Genomic DNA, 12,570 nt, shown 5'->3' with positions numbered 1-12,570 from the left:
TGATGCTACTGTCACTTCACCCTGCCCAAAGAGCTGGCAGAGAACAGAAAAGAATCATGTGCAAATTGGGTTCCAGGTACGACCGGTCTATGTTAATAAAGATTCCTAAAAAAAAAAAGGATGAAGAGCAAACTAAGTTGGAGGCCAAAGACATTTAGAAGTGTTCATCCGAAAGAAAATAAATTTGAAAACAGAAGTGAAGTGCCTTTTATCTTTAAAAAAAAAAAAAAAAAAAAAGATGATTCTAAAACATCTTTGATTCCCTCCCTGGTACCCTTCTAGAAAGGCTCTCTTTACAAAATATATCCTAGGCTCCAAATGTATGGATTGTGCAGTAATAGCCTTCTACTTCTAGCTTAGACATAGTATTCTTGTATGTTCACGTAAGTACCCTTCCTGATGTGGAACTCTACAAGCTCCTGTTTCTAGATCTTGGCCTAGACTGCAGCATCTTTCACACCAACCGAGCTTACCCAGCATTAATTTAAAGCTTTTCCTCTCTGAATGCCTGCAACTCTTGTTCAGTTATATTCTCAAGAGAAAACATTTACAGAAACTAATCTCAGAAAGCAGCCTACATACAGGCTGATGATACTCTCAGCTTTATTCTCCTTTGACAAGAATTTAGATGGGCAGACCTACCTTCTTCAGATAGAAATGTGCTTTAGATTAATACCCTCAAGGACTCTTTCCTTTTCTGCCAAGAGTGTCGTTATTTTGGCCCTATGCCTGCATGCACAGAACTCGTCCTGTTCTGAAATTGCCTGTTAGGAGCCATCCTCACGTGGGAGTTATCTGGTTTTGTGTGTTCCCCACCCCCACCCCCCCTTCTTGCTTCTTTTCCTTGCAGTTCCTTACAAAGTAAGCTTCCCAGCACCAGGTCGAGAATGAATTCTAACCCAAGCAGTTCCACCTTAGGCTTGGTCTCAGCCACTGAAATAGCACATTTTGACAATGTTCCTGAGGAGGGCAATACTTCAGTGGACATTACATATTACATACCAGAATGACATTGATTCATTTTTTTTCCACTATCAGGTCCAGACTATGATTCTCTAACAAATCCCAGCACTTATACCGGTTCCTTTCCCTTCTATATTTATAATTTACTAATTCTTTTCGTGTGTTGCACATTCCATTTGCTTTCACTGAATTTCACCTTGTTGATCTGGAGCTCTTTGTACCAGTTAATCAAGATCCCTTTGAATTCCACCCCTCTGCTCCAAATAGTAATTTTCTTGCAAGATCTCCCAATTTTAGGTCATCTGACAATTTCAGAGTTCACCCTCTATTCCCTCATCCCAGTCATCCCATCCCTAGCAGAACTAGGCCTAGAAGAGATTTTTTTGTGGGTCTTCGATTGAAATGCTTTCCCAGACTGACAGTACACTCAACAATGACTTTTCTGCAAATGCTGCTGTTTAAATAGGTGTGCATCAACCCCACGGATTCCAGTTTTTGTATTTTTGCCAAGTACATAGGCTGGCATCCAAGCCATGTCAGAGTCAAGATACACCACAACCGCTGTTGGTGGTGCTTTTAATAGGAAAGCAGTGAGGTACTAAAGAGTCTTTCCACAAAGTATTACAAGCCAAAAACTTAGTTAACTGAAAAATGGAGTTTACAAAAAGGAACGATATGAGCCAGTTACATGCAACGGCAGGGAACAAGAGACACTGGCAGAGCTTGTCCTGTCCTCCTGGGAGAGGATCCCTTTCATTACCAACAACAATAAACTATTACTTTACCAACAGATATAATCCATGATGTTTGATATAATGATGAGGACACAATACTAAAGCAAATCTCATTCTGCCAGTCTTAGTCCTTCAGTATTTGATATCAGTAAGTTTGCGCTCTTCACAGAACTGTATCTACTTGGAATAATAATTTGTTTGCATCTTAATTATAATCTGAGAATAAACACTTTAAAGCCATTTCTAGAAAATAAAATTATCACCATTATTATCTAATTTCTGCAGGCTGGCTTCCTTCTCTTCTAAATTAAGTTCAACTTTAGTTCAGCAAGAGGTTAGGCTGCTGAAATTGGTTCCACCAGGCTTAAACTGACATTATTAGCATTTGTTTCCAAAGAGACCATTTCAAACAGGTGGCTATCAGATTCCAATTAAGAAGAGAAAAAAGGCATAACAACCTCCACATTGCCCATTAGCAATTTGCCAGCAATTTTGTTCTGCTTTTGCTTCCATGAGTTGCTCAAGCTTAGAATAAACGTAATTCCTCCGAGATAAAAAGCTGCTGTGTAAAGTAAACGTCTGGCAAATAGGATTTCTCTCAACAGTTTAATGATGTTTTGCAGCTTTCTAAAGGAAGCGTACATGTATATATAAATTCACATCTGCCACTATCCAGAAGCTCTGAGAAGCAGAATCAACAGAATTTATTTGAGGCAGGGAATCTGCAAGCTCTGGCTGATGAAGTCAACCACATCATGCTGGGGCAATTCAGGGGTTGTGTATCTCATCTCTTTTCATACTTCTCTTGAAAGGTATTACTTGATACACAACAGAAGGAAAAGGATCAAGTGCTTGCTAGTTCTTCAGCAACCACAGTTTACAGACAGTAATGTTAAAATAAAATGAAGAGCAGTATAAATTAATACACCATACCATCCACTGCAGTGGCCAAGAGGTCAGCACGATTTTGCTTCTAGTCTCCCTCCTATAACAGCAAAAGTCTCTAACAGAGGTGGAAGAGGTGCACAGTAGAAAAAAAGCAGTAATCTCTTGAACGGCCACAGTTAACATTTTCCAGAGTAAATTTTTGTGGCTATTACCTAGCAAAACGGAGTACTGCTCTCTACAGGGCTCTACACACTCCCATAAAACAGAACTGTCTGATCCCATGGCTCATTTGCTATATGCTAATCAGAGTCTGCAACAAAGACAGAACTATTAATTTCCTCACAGGTTTTTGTAGCTCCTTTTTGCTACTAGAGCATGATTCACATACACTAATAATTTATCTTCACAGTAGTCCTATAAGGAGAGAAGAGATTATTTTACAGACCACTAACTGAGCCAGAGAGAAAATATCTGCTAATTCTGGGTGCTCAACTTGAGATGTGTGATAGGATTTCAGTATATTAACATTATATAGCACTTTGTATAGTCAAAGCACAGCTACCAGTGGCCTAAACAGCCGTTGCAACTGCTCAGCACTTCAACAAATCAGTTCTGAGCCCCTTCTGCCAAGCACCTAGAAAACAGAGAACATAGCTGTAAGATTCTATGAAAGTTTAGTTTAAGCAATTTCACTTGTATTACATCTGATCTCCATAGCAGACTGGGCTTTATCCGTCCTTCATCCTCTTGCTATTACATCTCATTTCTCATGCCCCTTTCAACCTCCACAACAAATAAGCTAAAACCACACAGTCTACAAGCTGTATCTTGCACTACTCTACTTTGAGTAAAAATAAAAAAATCATCTGTAAAAAAAGAGGAAACAACATAATGCAGCCTAGCATAGTGGAGGGTGTCCCTGCCCATGGCAGGGGGATTGGAACTAGATAATCTTCGAGGTCCCTTCCAACCCAAACCATTCTACAATTCCATGTATGCTGACAGAGAGGCATTCAGAAGGACAATCTCCATACTAACATCTTTCAGCTACAACTTCTCCAGTTAGGTAATGTTTTTATACATCAGCTTTCTAAAGAGAAACAAAAGAGAAACTGCAGACACATCTAGGTGCATTGCCACTATTCTGTTGTTAAATTCTCTTCCTTTCAGCTAACAATCATTAGCGGAAGGAGTAGATTGACATTTTACACATAAACAGCTCTATGCTTTGCTAGTGGGTTGCAAACATATTTGCTGACAGCAAAGGAACAGTGAGTACTGGGCAGGAAAATAGAACAGCAAAAAAGAAATTAACAAGATGGCACAAATGTATCCATTTCAAAATATTAAGTGTCATGGTTTGATGTGGGGAGGGGGTGGTTCTGGTGGCAGGAGAGGGGTTTTGCTCCCTGCGACCTCCCCGTTTTTGGAACCGGGTTAGGCTTAGTTCTGGCCACCAGATCAGACTGCCATCCCCCTCGGGGTTGAGCCAATAGGGCGCCTCAGCGAATTGCCCTATTTAAGTCAGGACAAGGGAACTGGAAAAGGTGCTTTGCCCAGGATCGAGCAGAGAAGGGAGGAGGGCACTGCCCCCGCTCCCTGGCTCCCGGCCGGGCAGCTGCCTGCGTCGGGCCAGCGCCGCCCACGGAGAATGGCGGCGGCGGAGCCAGCTGGGGAATTCAGGGGCACCCCACTCCCAGGGTGCCCACTGGGCTGAGTTCACCTGGAGAGGACTGAGATCTGAGAGAAACAGCTGCATCGACAGCAGGTCAGTGAGGATGGAGCGGGAGGAGGTGCCGGAGCCGAGTTTCCCCTGCGGCTGATGGTGAGATAGCAGGCAGCCCCCCTGCAACCAGGACGGCCTCAGTGGAGCAGCGACCCACTCGCAGCCCGTGGGGAGAAGATGCCTGAGCCTGAGGATGGTCGTGTTGGGACGCACAACAAGGCAGAGAGGCATCTGGAGTCTGCGTGACGACCCACGCCGGAGCGAGTGGCTACAGCTCCCTAAGTACCCGAGACTGTGGTAAAGCCCACACCGGAGCAATCTGTGGGGAAGGATTGTTTCCAGTGGGCTGGACTCACGCTGGAGAAGTTTGTGGATTTTTCCTTGTGGGTAGGGGATCCATTGGAGCAGGGGAAAAGGGTGTAAGGACTCCTTCTCCTTTAAGAAAGAAGCAGCAGTAACAGCACGGAATGAACTGACCTGCACTCCCCCAGTCCCTGCCCCTGTGCTGCTGGGGGGAGGAGGTAGAGCCGGGAGGAAAAGGAAAGGGGGGGGGAAGGTGTCGGTTTTAAGATCTGGTTTTGTTTCTTTCTGTCCTCTCGAGTAATCGGTTTTTGTTTCCCTTTGTCCTTCTAAGTAATCATTAATAAACTGTTTTGCTTTGAGAAAAGCTTTGCCTGTTTTGCCCAGGACCATGGTTGGTGGGTGCTCCCTCTGTTCTTGTCTCAACCCTCAGTCCCTTTGGTTTTTTTTTCTCTCCTCTCTACTTTACTGGAGAAGGAGAGACTGTGTGAGTTTTAGTTGCTGGATCAGCCTAAAACCACGACATTAAGAGATAAAGGCATTCTTACAGTAAAGGCTTTTGCACAGCTCCAGCTCAGGCAGATGCAGACCCTGAACCTGTGCCACTTATGTCTGAGGAGAACAGCATAAACTGGAACATTCTAGACAGCTAAGGAGAGACAACAAATATACCTATCTTGGAAATCAAAAGCCTCTCATAATATAACATCAATCAAACAGAGCACTTGGTTTTGATAGCCAAGCATTGCCCAGTGTGAAAGCATATTAAGAAGATTCCTGATCTGCAACAGCTGAGAATACGCAGCTCATTTGATCTTTCATTAACCAGTCACTGGTATTTAAGATATAAGGCAAATGAAGAAGAAATGGAAGCCAGTTTGGTGATGAAAAGACCAAATCATAGAATCTTAAGTTACAGGGAAGCCTTTAGGTAAAGAACAAAGAAGTAAACTCACTCTTTCTACACCACCTACAAAACAAAGATGGTATCTTCCTACCCCCATAAAAATACCCTATACATTTTCCAAAGCAATAGAGACCAAATAAAACAAGATACAAGAACGAGCACAGTAGCAGAAATGGGCTGACCAAAAAAAAAGAAAAGGGGGAGAGGCATGTTCTACTAGAAAGTCCCTGTGTCCTTGAGAATTTCTCTCATCTTCATTACATTTATGGCAAAGCTACTATGCAGAACAGTGGGCATTTGATGCACATCTGAATAAAATTTACACATTTTTCTTTTAACTAAGGAATGGTAAGGCATAGGTTGTCATTTTGTTTAGGTAAAATGCTAAATGGAGTAATTGGAGAAAAAAAAAAAACAGCAACCCCATCAACTAATTAATACCTGTAAAGGCATTCATCAGTTTTTGGTTGTTCAAAGTAAGTATTCCAATGCCATTGTCTTCTTTGGAGAGGTTGATGGATCCACCAGTAAACTGCTGAAGTTTCTTCTTTATCAGTTCTTCCTCATAACCATGAGCACCGACATAAAGTGACGCCCTTCTCTGTTGCAGTATCTTCTTCTTTGTAGTCTTAAGTAAGTGCTTCCACAGAGAAGCTGCCATTTCTGGAAATAAACAAAGAAGGTGTGTGTGAAATTTAAAAATCAGTAAATTTCCACCTCAGTCGTCTGACAGAGGGAAGCAGGACAGCAGAAACTAAGACAAAGGCGATGCAATCACAGAAGTCTACAGAAACCACTGCAGACAGTATTTGCAAAATTCTTGGTTTGAACCTACTCCCACAAAGTTAATAGTTTTACGAAATGATTTTAGTAGTTAAACCAGAAATTTGCATATTTTAAAATGTTTTCTTCTAAAAATTACCCAAAAGTATTCGGGTGCAGAATATCAAAAGAGTCTCAAGAACTGTAGTAAGACACTTTCATGCTCTATTAGACCAACTTACTCTGTACGGGTCTTCTAAATCCTCCCCCCTCCACCAAAAACACCCACCTACACCTGTGTTGGAGGAGAAATCCTATCAAAATCCCTACTTTTCAGGATCTGGATGTTTTCAGGATCTCCTGTACTTCTGTAAACAACTATTACACCTCAAGACCTTTTGTGAGGAACACAAAAATTAAGAACCAAAAACCGTTCCCATATTGAGGTTCCTTCCCTGTCACCTAATTCCATTAACACATTTATCACACTCCGTCTTAACACCAGTTAGACTCTCTAGCCTCTGTTAGCTATATGCTTTTCCCAGTCATTCCAGTAGCTCTTGTTCAATTTTGAGTTGATCTCACTTGGACACAGAGCACCAGAACCTGGGCAATAGCCCAAAGGAGGAAAAGTACACAACAGTATTATATATACAGCATCACACTTGCCTTTTATACAGCTACACAATAATCTTAGTCTATTTCTACGTACTAATACACCCGTAACTTACTCCTCCACTATTTCCACTCTGCAATCTATGCCTGTATACCAGGAAATAACAAGGAAGTCATTATCAAATATTATTCCTGAGCTGCAGCTCTGCTTTATTTTACTTACTTTGGAAAAGGGTCTACTGGAGAAAGTGGCTGACAAGTGAGTTAAAAGAAATAGGGTAAAGTCTGAACCAGAGACTGCTGATCTGAGAAATCGGTTATCTTAGAGGCCACTCAGACACAGAAAAAGATTTGTTATATTAAAATCTTGCAATTTGCTAGACTAGTCCTAGTTTAGCCCCAACCTCCTTTTTAATGGATGTAAAAAGTTCAGAAGACATGGTAGACATTCTTTTTTGAGAACTGGGAAAAGACCACCTTTGTTTCTTAATCCTGTTTGGCAGAAACAAGAGTCTTCCAAAACTCACAAGAAGCTCTTGGAAAGTTTTTCTAAGGTGAACTCAGAACACAAACACATTAACAGAGGCAGAATCTGGTGACAGCTATATTTAATGCTCTGTTCAGGGCACCTTCTAGTCTACAGACTAAAATTTTTAGAACCTTATATACACATGAACAAGCAAACACTCATTAAAAAACCCACACACAATTAGTTTATAATGAAAGAAGTGAACAATCCTGTCAGGTGTACACTTATCTTGTCCCTAGCTGTACCATCCCACACTACGGTGGAAAATGCTTCTGTTGGGGCAGGTATAATCCTCATGGAAGTGGAGGAGGAGTCTGCACAGCAACCACATTACGGGATGCCAAGGAGTACGCATCGTACCAATTTCAAAGAGAGCCGCCTATGCCAGTAGATTCATACCCGTCCTACCACACCACATCCATCAATACAGCACTATCTCACAAGTTCAGCACAAAGAAACTAGTAAGGCCTATATGTATCTGTGTATTGTAAGGGTCATATACACTGAAGTAGGTAAAGGGATCATTTTTTAACATTTGGTGAGACACTTCGATGTGTCTTCCGAGTTCCTTGTTAAATTCAAGGTCTTAATCTGTCGTGATCGACTTTTCTACAATCAAGTGTAAACTAGTAAAACTAATAAAAATTCAATCAAGCTAAAAATCTGACTGAAAACCAGATCCATTACTTCATAAATAACATCACCCAACTGCTGCTTCACCTCAACACTCTCCGTTTACGCACATTTTATCTACAACATTTCAGCCGCCACCTTTCAGAGCTTTAAAATGGGTTCTCTTGGTAAAATTTTATTTAAGACTGAAAATAGGTTTCCAAAGCTCATTTCTCAGCTAAATGATTCTTTTTATATTCAGACTCTCAGAAGAGAAACAGCCTTCCATTTTCTCTAAAACATCAGTAGTCATTCCCTGACATACATTCATGCAATAAAACTTGCCATCCAGCTACCAGTTTTTGCTCAGAACAAATATTAAAAACATGGATAGTGCAGGCTCTCATTGCAGAGTGTAGCTTGAACAATTACCTCCCAATTTTTAATGAATACAAAGCCTCTCCAATCCTCATAAGAAAATAGACTAGATTTAATTCTCTAGGAAGCCATGATAATTAGCTTGAAAGCAAAGCAAAAAAAAAGTCTGTTCTGTTAACCTAACTCCCTGGCAAATTATACTTGTTTGATCACTTTTATACTACCTAGATTTCGCATGTCAAAAAATGTACAGAGCAAAACAAACTTAAGATATGGAAATTTTATTCCACCAAAAAAAAGAGTCTGTCATTTTCAGCTGCGTGGTTATATGCATTAGCAGCTCTTTAATATTATCACTATGGTAATAAAGAGCAGCAGCAAGCGCGGGATTAGAAAACAAATTGGACATCACTGCCTGCTGATCATGACTCATGATTAATGACTCATGCAAGGTATTATCATTGAATTATTTTCCTTAAAACCATCTCTTACAGTACCGGTCAGTAGCCAGTACTTTTTTATTAAAAAATAAGATTATTTTAACAGCTCAGTCTGTGAAAGCTAACCACTCAGGAAAGCGTGATGTTTAAGCTACAGCTTGCTCAGACTAAAGGGATTTCTGCTGATCTCTGACAAACAACATTCAAAATTTCAATCAGTACGGAGCACTCTCAATCCATGGCATGCGTGAGATTGATTTTTTTGTAGTGCTAAGTGAAAGCAGTGCACGAGAGAGATGCTGCAGTAACCCGCAGAATGTTGTCGGACAAGCTGAGAGATGTTCATTATACTAAAATTTTCAGATTTTCAGTTTAATACAATTATATCTATTTAGAGACACTTAACGAAGTGAAGTCTTACTCTAATTTTAAAAAGTCAGATATGCTATACTCATTAACATCCGTAGCACACACAGTTTATGCATAGTTTTTACAATGAAAAAAAATTCTGACAGTACAGGAATATGAACAGCATGGGCAATTAACATCTTTCAAATGTTTTAAGAAGTGCTACAGCTTTGCATATCACTGGTGACAACTAAGAGGTAAGCCGATAGTATGGATATCAATAGTTGTTCGTTCCACAGTTATATCCATAACCAGCCATTGTACCTCTCACATAAAACAACAGTTTCAATCCCGTTTGGCACTCCAGTGATTTTCTAACACCCTTGCCTGCGGGATAGCAGACTGTGGGTTAATATAAACATGTATCCAATGTCAACACTTCAGTATCAAAGGAACAATACATATTATGCAAGAGCAATGTATGTATCTACATGCAGACACTCACATACAATGTATGTGTCAGAAGCCTTCTGAAAGCCTCTGGTAACTGCCTACTTAAAATTCAGCTCATGATGTTAATTAAAAAAAAAAAAAGGAAAATATAGCACCAATATTCCCTCTCTAACTGAACAGATTCTTTGGGAGACTACTAAACCCCAACTCTCAGACAAGCATACTCGCCCTTGCCATGCACCATTACTCTGCTGCAACCCGTTTTTCTCTTAAAACGGGTGATATCAAAGAGCAGCCTCGGGCTCTATTGTCAGCTGCAATTGCCAGAGAGCATAAAGATATGACCAAAAAATGGGTAAGGGATGTAGGTAGCAGCTTCCTGGATGAACAGAAGAACTAAGACAAACCAGAGAACTGGATGCTGGGAGCCCAAATGAGCATTCGAGCTGCATGCACAAACAAACACAGCACTACACAGCAGCTACACAGAAACAACCAGCAAGTTAAAATGCATGAGCTGGGATAATTCCAATTTAAAGATAGTGCCTGAATAATTGACACAGGTCAGGGAAAAAGAAAACGGGGAGAAAAGAGGCAGGGATGTGTTTTCAAAACATCAGGGAAATAAGTGTGCCCTTTCACACCGGGCAGGAAGTGACAGGCGTGATGTGCAGATTCAGATTTGTGAGTCACCTGCAAAAACACATCAGCTGAATTTCTGGGTTTGGATGCAGGTATCCTGAGATAAAGTGTTGCAGAAATAAAGAGATCCAACATCCACAATCCACAAAAGAAATCTCAGGGAGAAGAAAATGTTCAAATGACACAATAGAAAAAAAATTAGAAAGGCACTTTTGTGACACTGCCAAAGGCATCAAAGGCAGCTGATGGGTCAAGAGGCACAGGAGAACTTGACTTGACAAAGGCGTTCAGCAGCTGCAGTTTCAGCAACAGGCACAGAAGTGCAAAGAGAGGGCATGGAGAAAGGGACAGATGTGATCTGAAGACGATGACGAGATGATTCACAGCTCAGCTCTGTGTGAGTGTCTCACCAGTGACTGTAGAAGGCATTCATCTGTACAAGAGCAGTGACCGTGACTGTTGGGTGCTTCACTGGGTTCTTGCAGTGACTGACTAATGAATGGAAAGCAAGAGGTGACCCAATGCTGAGGACTGGCACAACTGACTATAACGTGAAAGCAGATTAAAGAGCAGAGAATGAAGGAGAAATGCAACCAAAGCATGAAAATAGCCCATCTGTACCAAAAAAAAAAGAGTAAGTTAAAACCGGATGAAAATCATTAAAACCAACTGACCTAGGACAGTGGGCTGGTGGGTGTTTGGTGGGGGCAGGCAGGAGGATAAAAAATAAATTCTAGTAATGGACAGAGAGAAGGAATTCAGAAACAGCAATATCAAAGGGGGCCAGTCTGGATGCAAATCAAGACAAAAGCAGGGGTCTCGTAGTGAAGAGAAGTCACTGGACCCTGCCTTCGGATACAAGAAAGGTGTAGGAGAGATGTCTCACCTGCAGAGCTCCTTCCCAGCACTGGCTCAACAGGCTGCTGTTGCCAGCTGCTTGTCACCACCCCTCACCTGAAGGTTACAGAACCCTCCATCTACCTCATCCACTTAGGCATCTCTCTCCTTTCCTTCAGTGATGCGTGAGTTAGGCTAAACACCTTACCTAGCAGGTTCTTCCCACTCTAATAATTACCAGCTGAAACAAGCTGAGGATAGTCACCTCTCCAGCTGGAAGAAAGCAGCAAGCAGATCTTAAGCATGCTAATGGATTGGCAGCAGAAAACCTTCTAACAAAACATAACTTACAAATACAGACACTAAACAATGCTTGGGAAATTCTGCCTCCCCAAGAAGGAAAATGCACCTCCTATATGGCATCTCCACACAAAGCAGAAACTTGTACCAAGCTCAGAGGAGCCACCCCAAGCTCATGCGTTCCTCGAGATGCTGTGGCTCTCCAACTTGCTGAATCCTGTTCAAATTTTTAGTACATTGTCTCTGGTACCCTCATTGTAGATGAATTATGTGGCATCAGCAGTTTCTCCAGTTCAGTGTGAAGATACTTAAGGAGCTTTGTGACTCCTCTAAAAATGTGCTTTAGAAGTAGCTGGTACTATAAAGGACAGGGGTTTTTAGCCTATTACTGTCAAGAAAAGGACAAAAAGTTTGGGCCTCCTAGTTTCTAGTTGGCAGCATTAGAAACAACATTTACCTGTCCAAAAGCTGACAGAATAAGAAGCAAGGTGTCCAAATTCACTACTTGAAATGGCTTCAAATCATGCACATGTGAAACAGACATAAACTGTGAGAAAAATCTCTTTTAATATTGTGAGTAAAAACCCCCTTTGTCTGTGGTTTCAGTTTTAAGCTGGCTTACTCTTCACACCTCTTTTCTGCTTCTGCCTCTCTTTTTTCCTTGTTTTTTCATTGTTTCTGAGCAGCTCAATTCCAGGGATAGCAAGCTATGTGTTTTCCAAATTATTTGTTGTTTAGTTTTGTATTTGTTAAAGGTCCCTGCAGGCTAAAGTTTAGATGTGAATTGTCTCTCTGTACCTAACCAATTATATACTCTTTTAATCACATTTTAATTACTTTGAAGACCTAGTGAAAAAATCACGAAGAAACACACCCAAGTCCAGTGAAAAATAATGGCATTCAAGGATGCCAAACAGCTGACACAGGAAGTCTCTCCATAAATACACATGACACTACCTAAAAACATTAGGGTTTGGTCATTTGGCGAGTACAAGATCTTAAGTTTCACAGCAGAGGCTGAGAGCAAAAATCCGTTATCTTCTGCAAAACGCATGCAGGTCCTTTTTTAATCAATACTTTGATCCAAAGACATTCTCTTTGCCTCTGTCAGCAAATGACCCTCTATAACGGTGAC

The 12,570-nt window shown here is 41.1% G+C and overlaps 1 protein-coding gene across 1 annotated transcript in view; it reads right to left on the bottom strand.

Moving 5' to 3' along the window:
- Positions 1-10,727, bottom strand: part of ECHDC1 (ethylmalonyl-CoA decarboxylase 1) — a 38,408-nt gene extending 27,681 nt beyond the window's left edge. The window contains exons 1-2 of the mRNA XM_086632090.1: positions 10,709-10,727; positions 5,960-6,181 (exon numbers count right to left, since the gene is read on the bottom strand). Coding sequence (XP_086488216.1) covers positions 5,960-6,181; positions 10,709-10,727 — 241 coding nt within the window. The remainder of the gene's footprint in view (positions 1-5,959; positions 6,182-10,708) is intronic.
- Between the last annotated feature and the right edge of the window lie 1,843 nt (positions 10,728-12,570).

This window comes from Tauraco erythrolophus, chromosome 2, assembly GCF_009769465.1.
Source record: "Tauraco erythrolophus isolate bTauEry1 chromosome 2, bTauEry1.pri, whole genome shotgun sequence".
Taxonomy (NCBI): domain Eukaryota; kingdom Metazoa; phylum Chordata; class Aves; order Musophagiformes; family Musophagidae; genus Tauraco; species Tauraco erythrolophus.
This window is presented reverse-complemented; position numbering and strand designations above follow the sequence as displayed.